This window comes from Pteronotus mesoamericanus, unplaced genomic scaffold (genome assembly GCF_021234165.1).
Source record: "Pteronotus mesoamericanus isolate MK-2021 breed Mesoamerican mustached bat unplaced genomic scaffold, CSHL_Meso_final scaffold_85, whole genome shotgun sequence".
NCBI lineage: Eukaryota > Metazoa > Chordata > Mammalia > Chiroptera > Mormoopidae > Pteronotus > Pteronotus mesoamericanus.
This window is the reverse complement of record NW_026555329.1, coordinates 69858047-69886032: the sequence shown is the minus strand read 5'-3', so window position 1 is coordinate 69886032 and position 27986 is coordinate 69858047. Positions and strand designations below refer to the sequence as shown.

The 27986-nt window shown below is 43.0% G+C and overlaps 1 protein-coding gene across 1 annotated transcript in view; it reads left to right on the top strand.

The window, feature by feature from the left end:
• SLC35B4 (solute carrier family 35 member B4) overlaps positions 1–23522 on the top strand; it is a 30063-nt gene extending 6541 nt beyond the window's left edge. Inside the window, exons 2-10 of the mRNA XM_054563991.1 lie at positions 871–984; positions 11520–11622; positions 12788–12837; positions 15423–15504; positions 15683–15743; positions 17275–17384; positions 18647–18722; positions 21411–21486; positions 22284–23522. Coding sequence (XP_054419966.1) covers positions 871–984; positions 11520–11622; positions 12788–12837; positions 15423–15504; positions 15683–15743; positions 17275–17384; positions 18647–18722; positions 21411–21486; positions 22284–22530 — 919 coding nt within the window. The 3' untranslated portion in view covers positions 22531–23522. The remainder of the gene's footprint in view (positions 1–870; positions 985–11519; positions 11623–12787; positions 12838–15422; positions 15505–15682; positions 15744–17274; positions 17385–18646; positions 18723–21410; positions 21487–22283) is intronic.
• The last annotated feature ends 4464 nt before the right edge of the window (positions 23523–27986 follow it).

Sequence of the window (27986 nt, the reverse complement as noted above, 5' to 3'; positions counted from 1 at the left end):
AATTCTCAGAGTGCCGCAGGAGGGGTGGCAGAGAGGCTCATCTAGCTTGTGAATTTTTTCCAGCACCATGAAAGGTTCCCTATCCCTTACGCAGATCACTGAAGAGGTTCAATGGAGCGTCACAGGCATTTGTGGAGTGCCCAATATGTTTGTGTTAAGAGTTGTGGAGAATAGGGTACTATAGCGGCTTCTTCAGTTTCTTCATTACTGTTCTCTAATGCCTCCCCCTGCCCCCACCAAGACCCCCTTTTGGACATTTTTTTCCTAACCATCCCCCCACGGATAAACTATTACATGGGTTTATGCACTGTACATATATCTGTGCTTCAGACTTATAAAATAGTAAGATTTCCCCCACCCTAAGAGCCAGTTTTTGTCCCCACAGGGGAGCTAAGGTAAGGTCCCATCGACGGCACGAATCTTTGATAGCAGTCTTGGAGATTCCTGGTCAGAAGGATATACAAACATTACTAGGAGACCTGAGCGTATTTCCATCCTTGGGCTTTGCTGCCTAAGCTGACTAGGATCCCGACTAAAGTCCTGTGGGTTGAGTGAAGATCCCAAAAAGAACATACAGCCACCTTCCTCCAGTTTGCTAGGAAAGTCGTATCGTAGCTCTAGGAGAGGGCATAGCGGGGTGATCCTGACTGCCGGCCCACCCCGCCTGCGGGAGAGTGAAGTTGGCTTGACATCCTCCTCTGTCAGGTATGTCGCTAAATGTATGTGGTCCATGGGTTATGAAAACTGAGCGGAGGACAGTAGGTAATGGAAACCTACCTCTGCTGTTCTGAACTTTCAGTGTCACAAGTCATAGTGGCCTTGATCTCGGTGTTTTATGCCTTTTCCCTCTTTTTGTTATTCACCACACAGGAAGCATCCAGGATGCGGGAACATCGTGACATTTGCACAGTTCTTATTTATTGCCGTGGAAGGCTTCCTCTTTGAAGCTGATTTGGGGAGGAAGCGGCCAGCTATCCCAATAAGGTATGGTACATTGGAGTCTCTTTCAGCCTTTTTCTTTTTCTTTTTTTTCCTTTTTAAAGTTAAGAGCTTTTCTGGTACTCATATAAAAGGAATATGAGACATCCTTTTATAAGATTCATGTCAAATATATCAGTAGGGTAATAATTTATTTTCTGAATGGAATATGTTGTGAAACTCCAGGAAGCCTATATTTTAGAATAAAATTCCTGCCACAACACTTCCGATAACTGTGATGGAGACAACAATGTAGACATGTGTGAGTGTGTGCGGTGTGTGTGTCTGCCCGGCTGTGTGGTATATGGCCATTTAAAGGCCTAGTGTCATAGCCAATTTCCTAAAAGAGTTATGTTCGCTATCCTTGTGTTACCGCATATGGTAAGAGTGGTACCGTCATTCCTTTTAAAAAACAAACAGCTTTTGGAAATAGAGGTGGTAGTTACATAATACTGTGAAAGTACTGAATGCCACTGAATTGTTCACTTTAAAATCGTTGATTTTATGTTGTGAATCTCACCTCAATGAAGAGAATGATTGGTCTTGGCTGGTGTGACTCGGTCGGGTGTTGCCAAGCAAAGTGAAAGGTCGCTGGTTCAATTCTCGCTCAGGGCACATGCCTGGGTTGTGGGTTCAGTCCCCTATCAGGGCATGTACCAGAGGCAGCCAATTGATGTTTCTTTCTTGCATCAATGTTTCTCTCTCTCTCCCTCCCTTCCCCTCTCTCTAAAACTAAAATCTTTTTTAAAAAGGAAAATGATTGGCAAACTAAAGCGAATTGTTGATTCTAGACTTCTGTCCATTAGTCCAAATTTGCATTACGGTCCTCATGGGGCCAAATAGAAAACAGCAGTTCTTACAATAAGCAACATATCAAAAAACCTTAGCATTCTTGTGATGAGAGACGTGAAATAAATACGTGACCGATCTGGTTGTGAGTATTCAGTAGGGTAGTGCCATTAACCCCTTTGAGGAGGACATTCTGGTGCCAATTCATACAGGGACTGGTTCGGGCTCGTCCTTGTTGGTGTTATTTTGCAACATTCCCAAGTAGCTTGCTATAGAAAAATCTAGCCGAATTTTGTTATTAATATTGTAGTTTTAAGTTCCCCACTGAGAGCTAAATATTCTGAGGCCTTTTTTGCTGTTTCTGATGGCTTTAGTGCTGCATCAAGCTTTTTGCTCTCAAGACCAGCATTTGCATCTCTCTTTCCGTTCTGGCTGCCAGCGTAGTTTGGAAGTCAGTTCACTCTCATCTTAACTTTTATCATGGCATCCTAGCTGGGTGGCCTCCTGCCCGTCACCTCCTCCTCGTCCCTTCATTCCAACATCCTGCCTTTGTGTCACACGTGGCGCCCTCCCTCGCAGGAGCCCAGGGGGTCCCCCGTAGGCTCCGAGCGAAGCCCAGACTCTGCAGCCCGCCCTTGGAGGCTCACTGTCCGCGTTTCCAGCAACCGTTCTCTGGGCCCCATTGGTGCTGGCTCGTTACTTCCCATTTGTGAGCCGTCATGAAAGTCTCGCTCATGTCATTCCTCCCCAGGCAGTGCTGTGTTGGCAGCAATGCGGACTCTAGTTGGATTTTATGGAATTAATTATCCTGAAAGACCTCGATGAACTCCCTTTATCTCTAAATGACATCTTTTCAAGACAGGACTAAGACAGTTTGGCAGGAAACCACGTGAAGTCACCTAGAGTATATGATTTAAATGCTGCAAAACAGCTCTCGCCAGTTGTTTTTCTGCACGTGTGACACTGGGTTCTGCACCGCCAGGGGAGATAACTTGGGACTCGGTGCGGCCGCCTCTTCAGGTGCGCAGGTGCGGAACGGGCGGGCTCTGTGGGCAGTGGCCGGCATGTGGGGGTCTCGGCATCGCGTCCTTGCCTTGGCCCTGTGTTCTCTAGCCATTTATCTTAAATGTTATTTTTCTCCTATTGACTGTATCAGGTCAAATCTAATGAAATTGCTGATAGTCGGCCCTTTTTGACCTACAAAAAATGGTAATTTTATGTGGCTGAATCTGATATGTATGAAGCCATCTTAATTTTATATGGTTTAACCTGGTATGTATGAGAGGCATCCTAAGTATTTTGTAGTTCAAAATGGGGGCATACAAAGGCAAAACTATTTAACTCATTTGTAGATTGTATTTATTCCTGTATCTTTCTAAGGTATTAAGGTTACTGGCTTTTTTAATGGTTTTTGTTTTGTTTTGTTTTTTTAATATAAAGACCTGTAACTATCAAACAACAGGGGCCCTGATTTCAAATTTACACAAGTTAAATGATGTCCTCATTAGTTTGGAGGCCCTTGGTTCAGAATGTGGAATAATTATTAGCAGTTGCTAGGCTGAAAGTAACCCTTGACTTAGCAAATCTTTTCTTTAGAAATAGTGAAAATTAATAGTACAAGCAAATGTATTGAAGAAATATTTGAGAGAATTAACCATTTTCAGGTTCTTTAGAGATACACAAAAATTATACCAAGAACTGATAATAAAAATTATTCCCTTTTTTATTTTTTAAAATTAAATTTATTGAGGTAGCATTGGTTAGTAACATGTAAATTTCCGGTGTACAACTTTATACTATGTCATCTGTAGACTCCATTGTGTGTTCACTACCCAAGTCTAGTCTCCTTCTGTCTCCATTTATGTGACCCCCTTTATGCTCTCTGTTCTCTCCCCTTCCCTGTCTTCTCTGGTGACCGCCGCTCTGTTGTCTGTATCTAAGAGTTTGCAGTGGGTTTTGTGTGTGCATTTTTTTCTTACATCCCACATAGGAGTGAAATCGTGTGGTTCTTGTCCTTTTTTGTCTGACTCATTTCACTTAGCATTAATACCCTCAGGAGGCATCTGCGTTGTCGCGGATGGCAGTACTTCATGCTCTCTTACGGCCGGGTAGCATTCCATTGTATATGTGCACCACGTCTTCTTTATCCAAGCGTTCATTTGTTGAAGGACACCGAGGCTCTTTCCACGTCTTGGCTATTGTGAATCATGCTGCAGTGAACATGGGGGTACATATAGCTTTACAAATAAGTGGTTTCCAACTTTTTACGTAGATACCCAGAAGAGGGATTGCTGGGTCCTGTGGTAGCTCTGTTCTTAATATTTTGAGAAACTGTTTTCCTCAAAATATTTTCCATACTGTTTAACACAGTGACTGCACCAGTCTGCGTTCCCAGCAGTGCACGAGGATTCCCTTTTCTCTACATTTTCTCCAACACTTATTTGTTGATTTATTGATGATAGCCATTCTGACAGGTATCAGGTGATATCGCGTTGTGGTTTCAATTTGCATTTCTCGGATGATTAGTAACGTTGAGCATCTTTTTATGTCTGTTGTCCACTGTATGTCATCTTTAGAGAAATGTCTGTTCAGGTCCTCTGGATGGTTTGTTTTTTTTGTTGTTGAGTATAGAAGATTTTTAAAATTTTGGGTATTGGCCCCTAATCAGAGGTATCGTTTGCAAATATCTTCCCCCATTCGGTTGGTTGCCTTTTTGTAGTTGATGGTTTCTTTTGGTGTGCAGTGAGCAGCTTTTTAGTTTGGTGCGCCTGTTCATTTATTTGTACTTTTATTTCCCATACCTTTGGGGTCAGGTTCACAAAATCCCCTCTGAGACCAAAGTCCAATAATTTTAAAATGTGCCTACATTTTCTTCAATGTATTGTGTCAGGTCTTATATTCAGGTTCTTAATCCATTTTGAGTTAATTTTTTTGTGTATGGTGTCATATAGCAGTGTAGTTTCATTCCTTTGCATGTGGCTTTCCAGTATTTCCAACACCTTTTATTGAAAAGACTTTCCTTTCTTCCCTGTATGTTTTTCTCTTTTGTTGAAAATTAGTTGCCTGTGTCTGTGTGAGCTTATTTCTGGGCTCTAAATTCTGTTTCTTTGGTCTTTGGTCTGTATGCCTGTTTTTCTGCCAGTAGTCTACTGTCTTGATTATTTTAGTTTTGTAGTATAATTTTAAGGCAGAGGTGACCCCTCTGGTTTTGTTCTTTTTTCTTATGATTGCTTTGGCTCTTCAGGGTCTTTTGTGGTTCCATGCAAATTTGAGGGGTTTTTTGTTCTATTTCGATGAAAAATGCAACTGGGCCCTGGCCGGGGAGCTCAGTTGGTTGGAGTGTCATCCCTGCACACTGAAAGGTTTTGAGTTTGATTCCCAATCAGGGCACATACCTAGGTCGTGGGTTCGATCCCCGGTTGGGGTGCAAATGGGAGGCAGCCAGTCGATCTTTCTTTTGTCCTGTCGCTCCCTCCCTCTCCCCCTCTCCCTCTCTCCGTCTCTCCCTCGCCTTCTGTCTTCCTACCTCCCTCCATCCCTCCCTCTCTCCGTCCCTCAGTCTCTCAAGTCAATGGACATATCCTCAGGTGGTGATTAAAAAGAATTAGAAAATGAAAAATACCATTGGGCTTTTGATGAGGGTTGTGTTAAATCTGTATATTGCTTAGGTAATGTGGCCATTTTAATAGTGTTAATTCTTCCAGTCCATGATCACAGAATATCTTTCTATTTCTTCATGTCTTCAGTGTCTTTCACCTGTGTCTGGAGTTCTCACGGTACAGGTCCTTTTTGTTGCAGTTGTAAATGGGATTTTTTTTCCTTTTCTGATAATTTTGCTGCTAGTGTATAAGGATGCAGTGGAGTTTTGTGTATTGATTTTTGTATCCTGTAACTTTACTGTATTTGTCACTGTGTCTGGTAGTCTTTTGGTGAAGTCTTCAGGGTTTTCTATATATAGAGCCATGTTGTCTGGAAATAGTGACAGCTTTAGTTCTTTATTTCTAATTTGGATGCCTTTTATTTCTTTTTTTCCCTAATTGCTCTGGCTAGGACTGCCAGTACTATGTTGAATAGTATCCTTGTCTTGTTCTTGATCTTGGAGGAAAAGCTTTCAGTTTTCACCATTTGAGTATGATGTTAGCTGAGTGTCATTTATGGCCTTTTATTATGTTGCGGTACTTTTCTTCTATGCTTATTTTATTGAGTATTTTAATATAAATGGATGCTGTATCTTGTCAAGTGTTTTTTTCTCCATCTATTGATATGACTGTATGATTTTTATCTTGTGTTTCGTTAATATGGTTTATCACATTAATGGATTTGCGAACATTGAACCATCCTTGTGTCTCTGGAATGATCCCTACTTGGTCTTGATGTATCACCCTTTCTAATGTACTGTTATATTTGATTTTCTAATATTTTGTTAAGAAATTCTGCATCTGGGTTGATCTGGAGATATTGGCTGGTAGTTTTCTTCTTTTGTGGGTTGTTCTTGAAAGTTTTGTTATCAGGGTAATGTTGGCCTCATAAAATGAGTTAGGAAGTGTTCCCTGCTCTGCAGTTTTTTTGGAAGAAGTTGAGAAGGATAAGTATTAAATCTTCTTTAAGTGTTACTGTTTCAATTTCCTTCCTAGTGATTGGTCTATTTAGGTTTTCCAGTTCGTGGTTCCTATGATGATTGTATATTTCTAAGAATTTTTCCATTTTTTTGTAGGTTGTAGAATGTGGTCACATAAGCCTTTCATAGTATTTTTGTATAATCATTTGTATTTCTGTGGTGCCTGTTGTGTAACTTCTCTTTCATTTCTTATTTTATTTATTTGAGCCTGTTTTCTTTTTTTCCTTAGTGAACTGAGCCAGAGGTTTGTCAGTTTTGCTTATCCTTTCAACATACCAGCTCTTTGTTACATTATGTTTTTCTGTTGTTTTTGTTCTCTATTTCATTTTGTCCTCCTACTGACTTTGGGCTTTATTTGTTCTTCTTTTTCTAGGTTTTTTCCCCTACCTGCTGAGATAAATATAATTTTTTTAGCCCTTTTTTTTTTTTATTTTGAGGTAGGCCTGCAATGCTCTAAACTTCCCTCTTAGTACCACTTTTGCTGCATCCCAAAAATTTTGGTACGTTGTATTTTCATTTTAATTTGTGTCTCTATGTATCTTATGATTGCTTTTTTTTTTCTACTTTGACCCCAAAGTTGTTCAGTAGCATTTTTTAAGTTTAGTTTTAAAAAATTATTCACATTCCCTTCCCACCCACCCCGTTTGGCAACCATCAGTTTACTCTCTATAGCTGTGGGTCTGTTTTGTATGATTTTGTTTATTCTTTTTTTAAGATTTCACATAGAAGTGGAATCATACAATATTCCTTTCTCCACCTTATTTCACTTAGCATAATACCTTCTGCGTTCATCCATGTTGTTGCAAATGGCAAGATTTTATTCTTTTTTATTGCTGAATAGTATTCCATTATCTATCTGTCTATCTATCTATCTATCTATCTATCTATCTATCTATCTATCTCACGTCTTTTTGCACCCACTCATCTATTGATGGACATCTAGGTTGCTTCCGTATTGCTTATTACTAACAATGCTGCAGTAAACATAGGGATGCATACATCTTTTGAATTAGTGATTTTGCTTTCTTTGGATAAATACCCAGAAATATAATTTCTGGGTCATACGGCAGTTCTATTTTAAATTCTTGAGGCATCTCCGTACTAGCAGGGCTTTAGTGCCAGATAGCTTGGGGAAGCCTGTTGGAGCCCAGCACGGACGCCAGGAGTGGATGGTACCACCGTATTGTTCTTGCTTGTTCTCTTTGCTGGGAGGCCGAAGGATCGGGCAGTGGAGCTGGGAGAGCCGCTGTGATTTTGCCGGCCAGCCAAAGCCCTGACGGCGCTCCCACCTGTCCTGGGGCGCCTGCTGGGTCCTCCCGCCCCTAGAGTTGCTGCAGCTCCCGGAGGCTCCTGTGGCTCCGCCCACCTTCACCCTTCTCCATGTCTGTTGTTCAGCAGTGGGTCGTTCAGCCTTCAGATGTCTAGCAGGAGTGATGTTCTGTATCTGTGGGTATATTTGAGTTTGCTCATGGGAGGCGTCGAGTTCTGACGCCTCCTGTGCTGCCACTATCTTGAACTTTCTTTTTTAGTTTTTTAACATGTAATGCTAGATTGTTGGAGATTTATTTCTTGAGATAGACCTGTAATGCTATAAACTTTCCCCATTTGTACTGCTTTTTCTGTACCTCCGAAATTTTGGTATGTTGTATTTTTATTTTGTCTTTATATATCTTTTTTTAAATCCTCACTCAAGGATATGTTTTTTAAAATTTGATTTTAGAGAAGGAGAGAGAAAGAGAGAAACATTGCTGTTAGAGAGAAGCATTGATTAGTTGCCTCCCATACATGCCCTGACCAGGGGTTGAACCTGCAACCTAGGTTATGAGCCCAGACTGGGGACTGAACCCGCAGACTTTTGGTATACAAGACAATACTCCAGCCAACTGAGTCACCCAGCCACGGCTGTCTTTATGTATCTTTTGATTTCTTCTTTTATTTCTTCTTTGACCTAGGAGTTGTTTAGTGGCATGTTGTATAATCTTCACATATTTTTGTTTTTCTCAGTTTTCTTCTCGTAATTTTGTTTCATACCACTGTGGTCAGAAAATATATTTGGTATAACTTCAGTTGTCTTAAATTTATCAAGACTAGTTTTGTGCGCCAAGAGATGGTTTACCCTTGAGAATGCTCTGTGTGCACTTGGAAAGAACATGTATACTATCATTTTGGGATGGAGAGTTCTATAAATATCATTAAATTCATTTGATCTAATATGTCACTTCAGGCCAATATTTCCTTATTGACTTTCTGTCTGGATGATCTATTCATTGCTGTCACTGGGGTATTCATGTCCCCAACAATAATTGTATTTTTGTCATTTTTTCCCTATAGGTCTGTTAGTAATTGCTTTACAGGTCTTGGTACTCCCAGGTTGGTTGCATATATATTAGATGTTACGCCTTCTTGATAAATTATCTCCTTTATCATTATAAAATGTCTATCTTTGTCTCTTGTTACCTTTTTTTATCTTGAAAACTACTTTGTCTGATGTAAGTACTGCTACACCCACTTTTGTCTGGATGCCTTTTGCTTGAAGTATCATCTTCCATTCCTTTGCTGAGTCTCCTGCAGGCAGTGTAGAGTTGGGTCTTATTTTTTATTCCATACTTCTCCTTTTTGCCTTTTTATTTGTGAGTTCAGTCCATTTATAATTTGGGTGATTAACTTTATATGAAGACTTCAGCTATTTTATCTTTTTTTTTTTTTTTTTTTTTTAATATTTTGTGGCTCAGCTCTGGGTTTTTGTGGTCACCATTACAATGGTGTCAAGTGTCCCATAACAACAGTAGTCCTTTTTCTTCTAATGGCCCCTGTATTCACCATTACCCAGTCAGTTCTTTGTCTCCTCTTTTATGATTTTTGTTGTCAAAAATTATCCCCCTATGTTCTGCATTTCTTACCAAATTGCAGTAGTTATAATTATTTTAATATTCTTTTCCCTATTGACCATTATGTTATAATTGTTTAATAACCTATTCTGAAATAGACCTTCAGTTTCCTTCTCCTGTCTATTGAATCATCTTATTCACAGTTTTGTATACTTTTGTGTGCTTGTTTCCAATAGAAGAGCCTCTTTCAACATTTCTTGTATGCAGGTCTTGTGGTGGTCAATTCTCTCAGTTTTGTTTGTGTGGGAAAGCCTTTATTTCTTCTTAATCGCTAAAGGATAACTTTGCTGAATATCTTATCCTTGGTTGACAGTTCCTCTCTTTTCAGTATTTTGAATAGTATCTTTCACTCTCTCCTGCCTTATACCATTCCCACCGAAAAATCTGGCAATAATACTCCAATGGGGTTCCCTTTGTAGGTTAGTCTTTATGTTCCCTGGCTGCCTTGAGAATTTTTTTCTTTGTCACTGATTTTTGACAGTTTGAATAAAATGAGACTTGGAGAAGGTTTTTTTGTGTTGACATAGTTAGGTGTTCTGTTAGCGTCCTCTCTTCTAAAATCCAGTTCTTTCCATAGGCTTGGGAAGTTCTCATCAATTATTTCTCTAAGTAGGATCTCTATTCCCTCCTCCCTCTCTTCTCTTTCTGATATGCCCATCATCCTTAGAATGCGCCTTCTGATGTAATCAGAGAGTTGTTTCATTTTTTAAAAACTCTTAGTTCTCTCTTCTTCCTCAGGGATTATTTTTAGGGTTCTGTCTTCAGGTTCTCGAATTCTCTTTTCCATCTTGGTCTGCTTTGTTTCTAGTGCTCTCTAGTGCATTCCTTATTTATTGAGTTCTTCAGCTCCAGAATTTCTTTTTTTGTAATTTGACTGTCTTTCATGAAGTACTCCCTTTATTCATTTATTTTATTCCTGAGCTCATTAAACTGCCTTTCTGAGTTCGTTTTTGGCATATCGTTGAGTTTCTTCGTAACTGCGGTCTTGAATTCTCTGTCATTTTAATCAGTCTCCCATGACTTTTGAGTTGGGTTTCTGGAGATTTTTCACTTTCCTTCTGTGCTCCCAGGTACCTTGGTGGTTCGTGGTGTTTGATGGATTGTTTCTCTGTGTGCACCTGAGGTGGTGGCCTCTTGCTGAGATACTGTTTTGCTCTCAGCATTCAGCAGGTTCGTAGGCAGGCTGCTTTTTCTTTTCCCACAGACGCTGTCGCAGGGCATGTTCTGTTTTCTCTTACTTGCACCCTTTACACTCTGGGTGGAGTGGTGCTGCTTAGGTTAAGGAAAATGCCATGTCCCCACTGAGGTGCTGGGTGTCCCTTCTGTCACCAGCCCACCTCAGTTACGGGTCATGACTGCTGTGATGGGGGGATGTGACTCGTGGTGAAGAACTGGCTTGGCAGGCTCCCAGAGCAGTGGCGTTTTTGCCCTGGGCTTCTGGTTTTACCGGGCTCTGCCGGGTATGTGGGGCAGAGGAGGCGCGTGCACAGTCTTAGGGCTCTGCCCCGCCCCCTTGCAGTAATGGCTTCCCAGCCACCTCTACCCAGCTCTCCTGCAATGGGGCGGGCGGAGGGGAGATGCCTTTTCTAGGAAGCAGACTGCTTCTGCCCCTCTTACCCTCCAGGTTGTGGTGTGAGGGCTGCAGCCAGACTTGTCCCCCACTGTTAATGCTCGCTGCTGGCTGGAGCCAGGGTGGGCACCAGACTGCCCGTCCCCAATCCCCCCTCCTCTCCTGCCCTTCCTCCATCCCGCCTCCCCTGCTCATTCCAGTTAGTCACCTTCAGGTGTCCTGATGGGTGGATCTCTCAGGCGTGTTTGTGTATTGAGCAGGGTCCTTTGTTGAATTTTAATTGTCAGACTTGTAAATACAAGAGGAGAAATAATAGCGTCTTCTCACTCTGCCATGATGCTGACGTTCTGTCTCCATTTACTTTTAAAAGCTATTGGTGTCTTGTAAGTAACACTTTTGAAGCCTAGATTTCAGTTGCTCCATATACTTGAAACATATTAAATACTGTTTCGTGAAACATACTCTGTAATTTACACTTTTTCCATGTTAGTCTGGCCTTGTGAAGTGTTTTTACAGGTACTTATTATTTGACTTCAAATTATACTAGTGATACAATCTTAATAAAGAGGAAATAAGCAAAATACTTTTTAACTAAAAACACATATTACCATCTCTGCTTGATTTTCTTGAAATGGCAGATTCTGTGTGATGACAGGCTGTTCCCTCTGCGTTTCAGGTACTATGCCGTGATGGTCACCATGTTCTTCACGGTCAGCGTGGTGAACAACTACGCCCTGAACCTCAACATCGCCATGCCCCTGCACATGATATTTAGATCCGTGAGTTCCGCCGGCTTGCGGGAGTGTGCTCCTCTGGAAAACACCGAGGGGGCAGGTTAAACGCAGGCAGCAGTAGAAGGGCTCGTAATGAGTAGTGTTTAGGGTGGAAGAACGGGACTCATTGATGAGTGAGCAGGGGCTGCCTTTCATCTGAGAAGCGAGGCAGAGAGAGAGAAATGTGAAAGTGGATGGTTTACTTGGACTTATCTGAGGGCTTATAGGTGACGAATAAAAGGGAAGTTCAAATTTTCCCGAGAAACAGATTCTACCTTTAATTTCCTTCCTGGTTGGTTTTATAGTCAAATTTGTTATGAATGTTATTTATTTCTCATCACTTTTTCTTTATTCCATAAAATTACATTTACTTCTAGTAAATGAAACCGACCCTTCCCTTTTCTGATTTTTTTTTTTTTAAGCAGAGCCTTGAGATAAGTAAAAGGAAATTCTTGATGAAGACATGTTTCTTCAAAAGCAATAGAGGTTTTTTTCTTTGCCTCACGTATGGTGTGTTTAGTTTCTATGGAAATAAGAACAGTTTTCCCTGAAGAGCAGAAAAGACTTCGAGGGAAATGTAGATAGGCTGGCAGAAGAATACAAAATGGGTGATTATCGGGATTATAACGCCTTGGTGCGGTCTGAGATTTCCATGAGACCGAATGTGCTATCCCTAGAAGGACTTTCCAGAGCTAATTATAATTACTAAGACGACCTTGAAAGCATTGAGCATGCAGTAGACTTTCAGTAGGCACAGGGTGATTGATTGATGGTCACCCTTCCAAGGGAGAGAGAGATCTCTGCTCGCCTTTCTTCATTAAAATGAGGGGTGAGAAGCTTATTAAAAACTCTTAAAAGATAGATGGAAAATTTGACAAAAACAAGTCTGTATTATGATCTATTCCTGCTAGTCCTAGCTTCAGCTATGACTGGTTATTGAGAATTGATCATTTTTATTTTCGTTGTCATCTTTAAAAGGTCTTAATTATTTTGCAAGATAGATTTTATGGTTTATACTTGCTGCCATCATATGAACACCTGGACTTTACTAATTAATCATCCTAACCTCCTCCTCGCCAGCTGTTTCTCCCTCTTGTCTACGTTCATATTTATCTTGAGTTATATTGTCTTTCCCTGGTCCACTAAAACTTTCTCTTGTCTCCTTTTACAGGGTTCTCTAATTGCCAACATGATTCTAGGAATTATCATTTTGAAGAAAAGGTAAACAATACACTTTTACAGTTTATGTACAAGAAGCCTTTCCTGAGCCCTGTCTGTAGGGGAGATCGTTTGCCCTGTACCTTCTTTGTGTCTCGGTTCTCTCTGTGACAGTGGTGTTCATTCCCCAAGCAGCTGACCACGTGGCTCTGGAGTAGGTTTTCTCTGGGTGGAAGTAGCTCTTGTTGTCATTGATTCCTTAGATCCATACTAACCTATGAAGCCAGTTGATCTAGAACTTCACTGTCCCATATGGTCACCCCTAGTCACTTGTGACTATCTACATTTAACATTTAAATTGCTTAAAATTACATAGTTTCTCTGTCTCCTGAGTCGCATTTGAAGTGCCCAGTAGCCGCATGTGGCTAGTGGTGACCACACTGGAGAGCCCAGTGTGGAGCATCTCCGGCCTCAGAGCTGTGTGGGACAATGCTGTCATAGAAGGTGTTTATCTGTGCGACATAATGAGCTAAGGAATAATCATACTTATTAAAAAGAAAATCCCTAATAAAGGCCCAACTGGCCAAGAAGATGGAGTGAAGTTTCCGTACTGTCCTTTGTGAGTCAGCATCTGCGGGATAAGGTGGGGAGGCACTGGAAGCATCTGGGATGCTTTCTTCAAGTGTATGTCCCCCACCTTCATTCTGAGCCTCACCTCTCACTCCTGAAAAGGAGGGGCACTGAGGAAGGAAAGATAGCACACAGCGCCTGGAACATTCCTCAGGGGAAGCTCACCCTCACTATTATGTCCACAATTGTACAAGTCGATGGCAGCTTTTCCGTTTAATGCCCACCCCCAGGATCAGAACTCTGTACCAGCTTGGGAAGGAGCTGTTAGTTCTGAGTGTGGGAACCTAGAGCTTTGACGGAATAAGGGCTGTGTCATAAAAAGGACAAGTGTCCTATCTTACCAGGCCCCTTATCATGAACCCTCTATCTCCCGAGTTTTGTGCATCCCTGGGGAAGTGCCATTGTAGTTGATTTCATTCCTTGGTCCTCTGCTCACTTAAGTGAGCGCATGTAATGGTCAGGCTTGTCGTGCTTACAGTGACCTTGTGGTGCCTGGGAGAACAGAATTCCCCTTGGGACAGACCTGTGGTCCTTCCAGCCTTTCATTTAGGCTCATAACAGGGATATAAAAGAACATTTTATTATAAAAAATGTATTTTCCTGATACTGCCTCAAAATGTTAGGAGCCTTTCTCAAGCATTTTGGTTTTTCGTAATAATCATTCAAGATTTAAAAAAAAAAAAATAGTGCTATTTGGGAAGCCTGACTCAGGCAAAAATCCAGCCCGTGCCCCAGTTAGGAGCCAGAGGCAAGGTGTGTACTTGGGCAGGGGCTGGTTACATCAGCCGAAGGCGGGCGCGTCTGTCGGAGCAGGTCAGCTCCTTCCAAACGGTGTTCGTAATTTGCCGTCAGGTAATTCTCAGGCCCAGGGTTACAGTTTCTGCTTTCTCGTTATGTTTACAGACAGTCCTTTGGGGTACAGTGTGGCTTTCGGCCCAGCCCCAAGGTTGTTTGCTGTTCTTACGTTCTGAAGGTCTGGGGCGTACAACGTACAGCCGCCAGGCTGGTGGCTTTGACTTCCATTCAAAGTGGTTCCATTTATTTATTATTTTTTTACACTTATTTCCTTTTATTTATCTTGGGTAGAAGGCCCCCAAGTTGATAGTATATTCCTCATTCATTATGTTTTAGGTCTAAATTATAAAGCTTTCTGTCTTGATCTTCCCAGACTAAAGAGTGTTACAGCTGCCTCCGCTGCGCTGGGTCCCTCCCCTGCCCTCGGCTCTCGCTGGGTGTTCTTGGCCTCGCTCTGCCTCTTAACTAGTTCTCTTGGCCTTTTATGAGTTGCTGTGACCAGACCTGTACTAAGCAGTTGAGTAGAAACTTGGGATAGTTCATCTCGTAAATTTGACTTCTTTTCATTTTTGCTCTAGGCCTTTCACTTTATCACCGAGAGCCCGAGAAGGACAGTAATGATACTACTTTAGTTAATGTGAAACGCCACTGTTATTACTGCCAGCAGTCCTATTAGTTTAATATTCCTCCCTTTATCCAACTATGCCGACATTTAAAAACAACGCTTAAACCATTCAGAGGCTTTAAAAGAGAATCCACCCCGAAAATGAACGGTTGAGTTATTTTGAGCGTCGAGCCCTGCTCCTTGCACCCGACAGTCCGTTCTTCGTTGCGCGGTGCGTGTCCGCATGCTCAGGGTTGTGCCCCCCAGACCCAGGGAAAGCAGCAGAGCCAGCCAGCCAGGCGTTCTGTGGACTCCCGCGGGCAGAATGGAATGGAGTGTCTGGGGTTTTTTATTTTTTTTATTTCTTTTTATTTTCTGATGAAACAACCTGTTGGTGCACGAGCTGTTGGAAACGGTTTTAAGCAACACCGAGAAAGGGTGTCGGGCAGCCACCAGTCGGCACCCTGGTCCTTCCACACACACACTCACACGGGCCCTGCGGGGAAAGGACTCCCTCGATCACATGTTGGTGATTTGTCCTCTCAGGCCCCATGGCAGAAAACCTCATGTGGAGGTTGGTGTCTGTGCTTTCCTAAGGTGTTCTTGTTTCTTTTTGCAGATACAGTATGTTCAAATATACTTCCATCGCCCTGGTGTCTGTGGGGATATTTATTTGCACTTCCATGTCAGCAAAGCAGGTGGTAAGAATGGGTTCCCAAACCATTTATAGTCACTGCTTGCCACGGGCGCCCAGGTGCCAGGTCCTTATTCATGACACAAAGAAGAGGGGAGGGAAATGGGTAACAAATACTTCCCTCGTGTCCAGGCCCGCGGCCTGTAGCTCTGGTCTCCGTACCTAGTATTTTTCTTTCTTCCTAGACTTCCCAGTCCAGCTTGAGTGAGAAGGATGGATTCCAGGCGTTTGCGTGGTGGTTACTAGGTAAGTACGGTAATTACAATACAGATAATTGCCTCTGCGGTTCTGTTTGCCGAGTTTTCTCCTAAGGGACATGTTTCTTGGCAAGGAGCTTTAGCTAAACAGATTATGCCACAGACGAGCGGCACCTGGGGTCACAGTATCTCCGGACCTAGTGTTCAAGAAATGAAGAAAAGAAACGTCCAGGTCCGTGGCCGTGTGCTGCGTGGCGTGGACCCGCGCTTTTCCAGCGCGCCGCTGGTATGGGTGGGAAGGGGCGTGCCTGCCCGCCTGCCATGCTCTCGGGGAGCAGTGCGTGGAGGGCCATCCATTTCTTCACGGCCTGTCTGCCGAGCAGAGGCTTCTTCAAAAGAAGGGCACGGTACAGCAGTTGATTATTTAGATTTCCAAGGGACCCATTTCTAAGCCTGAGATTTATTTTCTTCAGAAGTTAGCTCTTCCATATGGCAGTGTTCCCAAACCTGACTGATCCGCAGAATCTCCTGGGGAATTTTTTAAAATGCAAGTATCTCTTTATGGAATTAATGAGGCAACTCCCGCAGAGCCGGGCCCTCCCATCGTGTGATGTGGCGGCGAAACTCTCCCCCAGTGCAGTTGGTGGGGGCAGGAACAGGTTGAGGCCAACCAAGTGGTGGAGAAATAGCAGTGAAAGAAATTCTACCTGCTTCTTGGCTTTGACAATGTATTCCTCCAGATTACCATCTTTAACATGGAAGGATCTTTGTGAGCTATTAGAAGAATACTTAATCCAGTGGGAACAGTTTGCCAAGGATTTGAACCTACAATTCATGGGGAAAAAATGTGCCATAATTTTATGTTCAGCTTCACTAGTCTAATAATCAAAGAAATGCAGATTGAATCAAAATGCAGTGCCTTTTTGTTTTGATCCATTAGATTGGCAAGATAATAAACGATTGTTCTCCTTGCTGCTGGCGCTGCAGTAGGACAATCATTTTCACGTAAACTGTTTACAGTATAAATTGACAGACTTTCTGGGAAAAAGTTTATGTATTGAGTTTTTAAAAGGTCTACACCTTTGACTCAGTAAATTCACGTATGAGAGTTTAGCATAAGGAAATGAAGATTTTTTAAAAAGACTTATATACAAGGATGTATGTTGATTTTAATGATGAAATACTTGGGAGTAATCTACTCATTCTCATATTGTAAGACATTTAAGCATGGTACAGCCACACGATAGAGCAGTATGTAGCCATTCAGACATAGTTTTGAAAAAATTTTAGTGAATGACCTGAAGAAAAATCCAGGAAAAGGATCATGGAAAAAAAAGCAAAATATAAAATTGTGTATTCATTATGATCCTGGCTTAGCATAAAATATACACAAATTATTTAGAGAGATGGAAAAAACTGTAAAGGACTGGATGGTAATATTATGGTTGACTTTTTGAAATTTTGTACATACTCTATAATTAACTTGTAATATTTGTAGTAAACAATCAATAAGTGTTCTTTAAGAAAATATCGGAAATTAGCAAATGCAGGTAGCCTGTAGCCTGATCTCTGTCTTGCAGGTATCGGAGCACTGACGTTTGCTCTTCTGATGTCGGCCAGGATGGGTATTTTCCAAGAGACTCTCTACAAACAGTTTGGGAAACACTCCAAGGAGGCTTTGTTTTATAATGTAAGCAATTTCTTGACCCTGGGGAGGATAAAAGTCACTAGGTTGTCACTGTACTATGTTATTTCACATGCAATGTGCCGCCCTACTGAAGGACGAGCTTACCTAAGTCCGGGAACCTGCGTGGGCCCCACAGGCCGAAACCCCTTCTGTAGGCTGCCAGTGTGCGTTCCGAGCCACGTCCCTCTACACAGGGTGGGCACGGCCAGCCGCCGTGAACGGAACGTGTCTGCTCACCGGGAGCCGCCACAGGGACAAGGAACCTTCGCCCCCGTGTTCCTGCAGGCGGAATCAGGTTCAGACCGATAGGGAAACCTGGACAAGGAAAATAAGTTGCAGAAACAACGTGCCAAGGGGAGAGGAGCAGGCAGGCACTGGAGAGAGTCAGGGAAGGTGTGTGGGAGGAGCAAGTCCCTCACATGGGCCTTATTCATTTTCTGGAGAGTGTAAGTAGCAGTTACATGCGCTAGCTCTTTGTGTTAAACTGCTGACCTAGAGCCTCCTCGTGCAGCTCTTCTCTTCTGCTTTGCTCCTGGGGTGCTAATGCCCACGCACAGCCCCTCAAGGTCAGGGTGATACACGTTCTCCTTCGCTGCCAACTTCTTGTACTGAAGTTGCAGACAAGCAATTTGATATATTTAGGTGGAGCTAGAGTACGTGGCTGGGAATTTAAAAAATAAACATTCCATTTGTTTGACATCTTCCTTTTAGAACGGTAAGTGGCACAAAGTAACTGCTGAGTAAATGGTCGCTGTGATTCCTTATTCAGTTATTGTGGTGTGCATTAATCTTGGCTTGCCTCTTGTTTCCTCTTCCACCTCTTTTTATTCTTCATTTTTTTCCCCTGACATTGTGTTCTCCTCCTCTCTCCTTTCCTGCTACTTTTCTAAACTCCTTGAAATCTGCCTTCACATTCTTTATAATCGTTAAATTCATTATTTTTGCTTAATTCAATGCAAGAAATCCTTTGGACAGAACGACCGTGTGCATAAATCTCCCGTTCCCTTTTGTTGGGGGAAGGATGCTGGTGCGCGCGTGCGCTTGTGATGACCGTCACGCCCCATAATGGCAGGAACTGTAATTTTGGAGTTATTATGCCATACAGTATCACGTGGTTAGATGCACTGGATACATGTAACTTAGTCTAACTTGCTTTTCTTGATACTGCTTGTCAAACAATCTGAAAAACTTGGGATCATTGTAAAACTCCCATTAGTCTATTATGTTTTTGCATCTCAATTTATGTGAACTCTTTCTTCCCATAGCATGCCCTTCCCCTGCCTGGATTCATCTTCTTGGCTTCTGATATTTATGACCATGCCGTTCTTTTCAACAAGTCTGGTGAGTTTGGGGTCACCCAGTAGAATTACCTGACACCTCTGAGGCACAGTTTCAGTTTTACTCTCGACTCGACCACTGCTCTTTTTATCCAAATCGTGGGGCCCGCTTGAAACCACCCCCGTCCCAGGAATGCAGTGCCGTGAATCAGTAGTTGCAGCAGCAAAAGCCTTTTTACAGGGGCTTCTCCATTATTTTCAAATGAAGTAAGACTGTCATCAGATTTTGCTTTGGAATATGTGTGCTTGCCTTTGCATGTGGAAGGCTTGCTGTTTTGAGAATGGAGAGAAATAGTGGCAACGCACAGCAGAGAGGGCGGCTGTCGGCGGGGGCCGCGGTCCCGCCCCCTCCGTGCCTGGTCGTCCTGTTCTGCCGCGACAGGGAGATGCAGTCCTAGCTGCCTGGGGAAAGGGGCCGCAGAAATGACGGCAGGCTCTTTTTCCAAGAGACAGGTGAGATAGGCAGCAGGAATAAGCAAAACTAATTCAAGCGTCTGCAGTCTAAGTTAACGGTTACTTCTTAAAGTGACTAGTTAATAAATTCGCTATAAATTGTCAGTTGAAAGAAATTACTTACATGATCTGATTAGCTACTGAAAGACATAGTGTTATATAGACAAATGAACACACAAAGAACAAATATTTTTTAAAAATAAGGTTTTATGTTGCTCATGCCTATAAAGTATCTTTTATAGAATGGCCGCAGGTGCGCAGTAAACATTTGCCACCTGAACAGGAGTTGTGAAGTTGTACTGTGCTCTGAATTTGCCATGCTGCCTCTCCCACTTTGTCCCTGCAAAAAACAAACAAACGAAAACGCATGATGAAGGTACTGTGGAAGAAAATGTTTAAGGTTCTGAACTATTCATTTCTGGTTTTTTGATTGAGATACAGCTGATTTTTGACACAACCGTTTTTACGGTTTCTGACAGTTGCCACATAGGAAAGAGCTGTTTAAGTAAATACACTATTAAATCTTAGGACTGATTTTGATTTAGTTACTAGAATGCTGCTTCTAAAAGTTGCAGTGCTGGCTACTTACTCTTGTTTTTTTCTCTTTTTAGAATCTGCCTTTAACTTTTTCAGAATTGTCCTTAAGTTAAATGTACATTTTTTTTCTCGAACTTTAATGTCTCAAATGAACCTATTATCCTTGATGTTTCTAAAGTCGTGCTGATTGTCTCTCTCCTCAGCAAACTGACACAGTGGGTCTCTGAAGTTATTGAACAGTGATAACATTTGTTAACTTTCTTTGCATGTCAATACTTGCTAAGTATTTCAGAGACAACAGAAGACCACATTATTGGGATTCCCTGCTAGTGCAGACATACAGTTCTAACCAGTTATCTCTTTATCCAGGTGGCTTTTTATTTTTTGCAAAGAAAATTAATGCTCCTCTCCTAAACACATCTCAGCATCACCCTGTTGGAATGTCCTAAGTTCTGCTGTGTATTTCAAACCCCAGAAACAGTTCAGCCACATAGAAGACACAGCCCCTGGACAGTCAGGGGTGTGCGGCCCAGGGAGGCTGTGAATGCAGCCCAATACCAAGTCATGAATTTACTGAAAACCGTTTTATGGGCTCGTCTGTTTTCATTAGTATTTGTGTCTTTAATGTGTAGCCCGGAGATGCCAAAAGGTTGGCTACCCCTGCAGAGGATTACTGTGTCCTCATTCTCTTTAATCTCGGCGTTTAATTTCCTCCCAAATAGTCACCGTGCAAACCTCATTATGTAAGATTAACATAAGAATGTATTTAAAAGAAGAAAAGTTAAATTTCTGTCACCCTACACACATCAGCTAATTTCATTTTACCAGTTTCCTTCCAGACACGTAAGTTCTTACATAGTTGTAATCCTTGTGTAGATATAATTTTATACTTTTTTACTTTAATTATGAGTTTTTATGTGACTATATGTAATCCTTACTTTTTAAAAATAGAACATATGTCTAATGCCTCTAGTCAAAGCACCTTTGCTTAAATAGCCAGTGCTCTATCATTGATTCATCATTGATCCTTTAGATTGGTTTTTTCCTTATTGTAAGTTATACTGCAATAAATGAAGAACTTTTTCTTTTTTATGAATTATCTAAGATTAATTCCTGAGAATGGATATCAATACTTGTATGGCCCCGTAACAAGAATTGTAAAGTTGATTTTTTTTAAAAAAAATACCAATTTATGCTACTACTGACTGAATGGTTGTCAGTTCCACTTTTACTTTGCCAGATTAGAACACTAGTTGCAAATTTTTAATTGCTAACTTAATAGCTATAAACTGCTACAGTCTAATTTAGAATTCTTTGATTACTAGTAGGGCTGACAGCATTTCCACATGGCATTTAGTTGCTGGTTGTCTGTCCTCTTGAGTTGATTGTCAGTTAAGACCATTTCATCTGAACTTCTCTGGGCTTCACAGCCTTTCTCTTAAAAGCGGGATCCTATTCAGGTGAATGGTTAAGAGGTTATTTTAAAATTAAGATAATCATTTGTTTTAAGAAAGCAGTGTAGTGACTCTTGAGGCTGACGTAGCCTGGAATCAAGGCAGGTAAAGGGGTATGGTCCACATTTGTTCTCAAGGGAAATAACACCGCTATCTCTAGTGTGTTCAGTCTGTATTACTCTGTTTGAAAAGATGAAAACTTTAGCTGTTAAAAGTGATACGGCCATCTCCCCTTTTAATCTTTGCAGAATTATACCAAGTTCCAGTCGTTGGTGTCACAGTGCCCATCATGTGGTTCTACCTCCTCATGAATGTCGTCACCCAGTATCCTTTGCGCTCCTCGGCCGCACGTCCTCTCGGGGTTATTGTGGCGTAGGAGTGTTGAGTTGTGACACGGGTTTCGCTGTCGCTTTGATCTGCTCTGCAGTAAGCAGGAGGCGGGCCCCTCCGCAGAGCCCCTTAGTGGCGGGCTGCAGGTGCGATCGTGGTGCCGTAGGGAAGCGCTCTGGGTGCAGGCGCCGAAGGTGGTGGATAAGTAAGAATTAGAAAATGACGTGCATGATCTGTGATTTCTACCTGGAGTTTCTAGTGTCCTGGGGTATTTCACAAGCTGCCACAAGACTCAGAAAGAAATTTCAAATCAATTAAACTTAATTAAAAAAAATAATTTTTTACAATGGACTGAAGGTCATTCAAAAGAAGTCTGAACCAGTCAAACCGACTGTAGAGCTAATCTGCGAGGGGGCGTGAGGAGAGAGGCCAACCTCAGAGGTTTTTGGAGAAGGGAGTGGAAGGATGGGGCGCAGAGCAAATGAAGGTGGGTGTGAGGACCTTTACTGAGCGTGTCACCCTCTGTCACTCCTTGGGAGGTGACCTTCACTGTCACCTGTGGGAAGAATCCAGAATAAGCATAATGGGAGGTGTCAGGCAGATGAGGTGGGATGGCAGGACAGGAATTCTGCGGGGTGCTCTGCTGGGGGCCTCGCGCAGCCGTGGCCGCCCCCCAGGTTTCTGCTTCTTAGGATGGGACATTTAAGCCGAGAACCACACCGGGAGGCTCTCCCCCAGCTGATCTCTGGGTACTCACTCTACAGGAAACTCCCTTAACCCCGCCTCTCCAGGTACGTGTGCATCCGGGGCGTCTTCATCCTCACCACAGAGTGCACCTCCCTCACCGTCACACTCGTCGTGACTCTTCGCAAGTTTGTGAGTCTCATCTTCTCCATCTTGTACTTCCAAAACCCGTTCACTCGGTGGCACTGGCTGGGCACCTTGTTTGTCTTCATTGGGACCCTAATGTACACAGAGGTGTGGAACAACCTAGGGACCACAAAAAGCCAGCCCCAGAAGGAGGACAAGAAGAACTGAGCTCTGCCTGGGAGACCGGTGTCGCCATGAGCCAGGGTCTAGCACAGTCTGGCTGCCATTTCACTTTTGTTAACGCTGACTTAGCCTCCGGCACCGAACCAGCCACGCACCAGAGAATCCTCAGAAGGCGGGGACATCTCAGATTTCACATGGCTTTACAGACCAACATGGGTGGAATAGAAACCTCACACCCCTAAATTAGAAAAAATAATAGGTCTCTACTATTGAACCACCTGTTTGTTACCTCTGTCTTGTTTACCAAAATATTCGGTACTATACTTGTTTATTGGATTGAGTCTCCAGAGCTACTAGTTTTATATCCACAGTCTTGGACAAAGTTATCCCTTTTGTTGTTGTTCTCATGATTGTCTGCCATAAGTCACCATCATCCTGTGTCCTTGTCCTTTTGTTCTGACACCCCGCCACTCCTCCATGGCGCTTTTCAGTCGGTCACGCGCCCCTGGCATCATCAGGAACGACCGAGTGGCCAAGTGAATGAAGACACCGGTGACGCTGGGGCTGGACCTTCTCCCGCATCTTGGGAAAGTGGTGGTTGTCCCTGTGAGCCGAGCCCTGGCGACAATGGAGCAGGACTGGGGGAACCCTTTCCCACATTCTATTTTGTTTTCTATGCAAAATCACATGCCTTTTGCATCTGTGGCTTTCTGTGCTTAGAACCAACCTGCAGCATACCTCTGTGGCGCAGTGTTAACAAGGGAAAAAGTTGCATATGAATTGGGAGAGAGACCTTTTTTCCCTTACTCTTCTACATGAAGCCCATGAGCCTAGAACTGGTGACACCAGGGTGGCCCAGGAGAAGCTGGCCCTGGGCATCACCCAGAGCTACAGCTTCTGCTCCACAGGTCCTCACAGAGCTCCTCCCAAGAAGGTTTAAGCCTACAATTCTGATAGTCGCGAGCAGGCTGATGAGTAGGCTAAAATGCAGTGTTGGTGTGTAAATCAGGTCGAATCACAACTGAAATGGAAAGTTTCTTGTTTTTCTCTAAGGTGTCTCAGTGTTCTTGACGGGTATTTGTGGCGGTGGGGGTTGTGTGTGTGTTATTCCACATGGAAAGGCAGGGCCCTTTTACTAACCTGGTTTCCTCCCCGGTGTCATTTTGAGACAGAGGAACAATGCCAGCCAGACTGGAGCGCGCAGGTGAGTGTGTGCCCTTCTGTGGTTTGTGATAATTTGGGAGACAGGAGCATGAAAGTGAAGGTTCTTTCATTTTCTCTTCCTTCACTTACCCCTAGACCTTGACTGACCTCACACAAGTGCGTGCTCTGCTGCTGGCAGCTAAACTTCTTGGCCACTCTCTTTTTGCACACAAAGGCCTGCCTTTTTCTCCTGGGTGCAGATCATGTTCTTAAATTGGGAGGTGGCTCCACGGGTGCCCTGGGTCCACCCTTGGTGGGGCGTGTAGTTTCCATTGCGTTTGGGCGGGTCCAAGATGGCAGCGTAAGAGGACACGGAGCTTGCCACATCCCATGCACACACTGAACGCACGTTTATATTTAGAGTAGTTGTCTCTGAGAGACAACTAGGGGACAACTGAAGAGACCACATGGAGAAGGTTGGGAACCTTCAGGAGCTCTCCAGAATCAGAGGGAACCCACCAGGATCAGGAGCCGGTGAGCACCGTTGTTTGCATGCTCCTTACATGTGGGTAGCATTGCTGAGAGCTCTGCCCACGTGTTCTGGCCAACGTGCGAGGCCGCACTAGTGCGCCCTGGTCACCCCCCTAGAACTATAGCTGCAGCAGGAAGAGGGCGCAGTAGCAAGCGTGCATGGCCCCTACCACCAACAGTCTGGATTAGATCCTCTGGCGCAACAGGGCCCTGAGGCTCAGCTACTGCTGCACACGCCCAGGGCTGCCCCACCCAAAGCCAAAGCAGAACCCCCGGGGAGGAGCTGCAGTACACGGGTGCTGGGCAGCCCCACGTGGAGTGACCGCAGGGACTGAGCAGGGCATCACTATGCTCCTGCCTAGGGGGTGGTCCAGCTCAGACCTCCACAGCAGTCAAAGCAACAGGCTACGCCTTGACTGCTAATATACACAAAGAGGGGCCCCACCCACAGTAAGAGGGAACCAGCCGAGCGCTGCAACATGCATTTGTGTGGCTGTGTAGATGGGAACTCTAAGGGCGTGAGTGAGCCATGTGCATTTACACTTAGAGGGAGGCCCCTACCCGAGTGGGAGGGAGCTGGCAGCAGTCAAAATGACAGGCAAACCATGCGCATGGCAGGAAGCCCTGCCTGGAGCAAGAGGGAACCAGCAGAGCTGCATTGCCATGGTCGGGTATCCCCGGACCAGCTCCAGCCACAGTCAAGCAAAACGACAGGGCGTGCCTCCTGCGCACACAAGGCAAGCCCACCTGGATCAAGAGTGGAACCAGCAGGGCTCTACAGGGCGCGTGCACAGTGCTGCCGTCCCTGACCCAGGTCTGTGGACAGCCAAAGCAGCAGGCAGCTACACATGCACACCATGCTGCCCCCTGGGCACGGCACGTGCCCACCCCAACTCCAACCAGCTTGCCAAAACCACCTAGTCTATAGACACCCTTGTATAAGAGGAATTTTTCAAGATGGGGGCGGGGGGGGGGAGAGCTATTTTATCTAACTCCTAGCAATAAGAGAAAAACTAATGAAATCAGGGAAAATGTTTTTCAGAAAAAGAAAAGAAACTGTCATAAGGATAATAAACTGGGAAGTTGCACAAAGGAACTCAGAACTTCTAAAAAAAATTAGAAAATATAATGAACCAATCAGATGAATACAAAAACAAGTGAAAACGACACTAGAAGGACTTGACATCAGATTGGTTAATACAGAACAATGGATCAGTGACCTGGAAGAATACTGAAAGTCACCCAATCACAACGGCAAAAAGAAAAGAGAACTTAAGAAAATGAAGATAGTATGAGGCCCTATGAGACAATGTCAAGCACACTAACATTCACATAGAGATCCCAGAAGAAGAGAGAAAAGGGCAGAAGGTACATACTTAAAGAACTAATGGTGGAAAACTTTCCTAATCTAAGGAAGGAAAAAGACATCCAGGTCCAGGAAGCACGTGGAGTTCCAAACAAGATGAACCCAAAGAGGCCCACACCAAGACAGACTGTAATTGAATGGACAAGTTAAAAACATAACCTTGAAAGAAGGGGGAAACAATGAATTACATACAAAGGAAACCCCAAAAGGCTATGAGCTGATTTCTCAGCAGCAACATTATAAAGCCGGAAGGGAGTGGCAGGAAATATTTAGAGTGCCGAAAGAATCTACAACCTAGTATACCTGGCAAGGTTATCACTCAGAATTGAAGGAGAAAGAATTTCCCAGATAAGCAAAAACATAAAAGTTCATTACTCTTAGGCTTTATAAGAAAGGGTAAATATTCGTCTTTATGCAGAAAAGGCCATGTCAAAAATAAGAATACGGGGCGGGGGGGGGGGCGGGAATCACAGATAAAGGCAAATACAGAATTAACACACTCTGCCACTCAAAAGTCTAATACGAAGATTAAAAGACAAAAGCAAAATGAGCTAAAATAATAAGGAGCTACACAAAAAAAGAAAATATGTCATCAAAAAGTGTGTGGGGAGGGGAGTGAAAATTTAGTGCTTTTAGAATGTTTGAACTTAAATGCCATTAGCTTAAAATAGAAGGCTGTAGATATAATTGGACACACACACACACACACATCCACCCACCCACCCACCTCATGGTAACCACAAACTACAGAAAATACACCAAAATAAAGAGAATAGAACCCCAACAAAACACTAAAGGAAACGAGCAAACCAAAAGGAAAGAGACCAAGAAGAGAACAAAAACAACCAAAAAAAATGACAATAAGTACATATCCATCAACAATTATTTTCAATGTAAATGGACTGAGTTCTCCAGTCAAAAAGACATAGGGTGGCAGGATGAATTAAAAAAAACAACAACGAGGCCCATCTGTGTGCTGCCTACAAGAGACTCCCTTTGGATTGAAAGACACACAGATGGAAAGTGAAGGGTGCTAAGGTATTTGTACAAATAGAAATGAAAAGAAAGCTGGGGTAGTGATACTCACATCAGATGAAACAGGTTTTAAAACAAAGACTCAAACACAGAGGGACCTTGCATAATGATAAAGGGGTCAATCCAAGAAGATATAACCATCCTGAGTATGCACCTAACGCAGGAGCACTCAAGTCTATAAAGCAAATATTAATAGACATAAAGGCAGAAATTAATAGTAATACCATAATAACAATAGTTGGGGACTAATATCCCACTTAACTCAATGGATAAATCAGAAAACTAATAAAATAATGGCTTTGAAATAGAGACAGACTCAGAGCAGGCTGACAGCTTGGTGGGGGGAGGGGTGGAGGTTGGTGTTCAGGGCATAGAAGGATCAAGCAAAAGGGAAAAAGGACTCGTGAACATGAACAGCAATGTGGCAATTGCAGGGAAGCGGGTGTATAAGGGAGGTAAATGGTAATGGAAAAAAACAATAAAAAATGAGGAAAAAACGAAAATAATGGCCTTAAATGCCACATTAGAACATATTGACTTAATAGACATTTTTAGGAGAGACCATATGTTAGGCCACAAACAAGCCTCAATAAATTCAAGAAGATTAAAAAATGTTATCAAGCATATATCCTGGCCACAGTGGCATGAAACTAGAAACCAACTATAGGAAGAAAACTGGAAAAAACAACATGGAGATTAAATAATATGCTACTAAACAACCAATGAGTCAGAGAGGAAATCAAAAACTACTTTGAGACAAATGAAAATGAAAACAACTCTTCAAAACTTATGGGATGAAGCAAAAGCAATTATAAGAGGAAAGTTAATAGATATGCAGGCCTACCTCAAGAAGTAGGAAAAATCTCAAATACAATCTAACTTTACACCTAAAGGGACTAGAAAAAGAACAATCAAAACCCAGAGAAAGTAGAGGAGGGAAATTAAGAAAGGTCAGAGTGGAAATAAAATACAGATTTAAAAAACTATTAAAAAGTTCAATGAAATTAAGAGCTGGGGGTTTTTTTTTGAAAGGATAAAATTGACAGGTCTCTAACAAGACTCTGAGAAAAAAGCTCAAGTACATAAAATCAGAAATGAAAGAGAAGAGATTACAACTATCACCACAGAAATACTAGGAATCATTAAAGAACACTATGAAGGCAGCCTGCAGCGTGGGCAGGGCAGGACTGGAGTTGTGGGCTCGTCCCTGTGGCCACCCAGGAATGTTAGATGCTGAGAGCGTGCCCTGTGCACCGGACTCAGTATTGCATGGTTCATAAGGGTCTGTTGTGGCTGGCTTTGGACATTTTTTGTTAGCTAGTAGAATTAGAAGATCATATGCTGTTGGAGCTGGAGGATTTATGTTGGTGACTTTAGGATGCTGCTTCCATTGCAGGCATAATTATGCAAAGCTAAGGACCCAGGA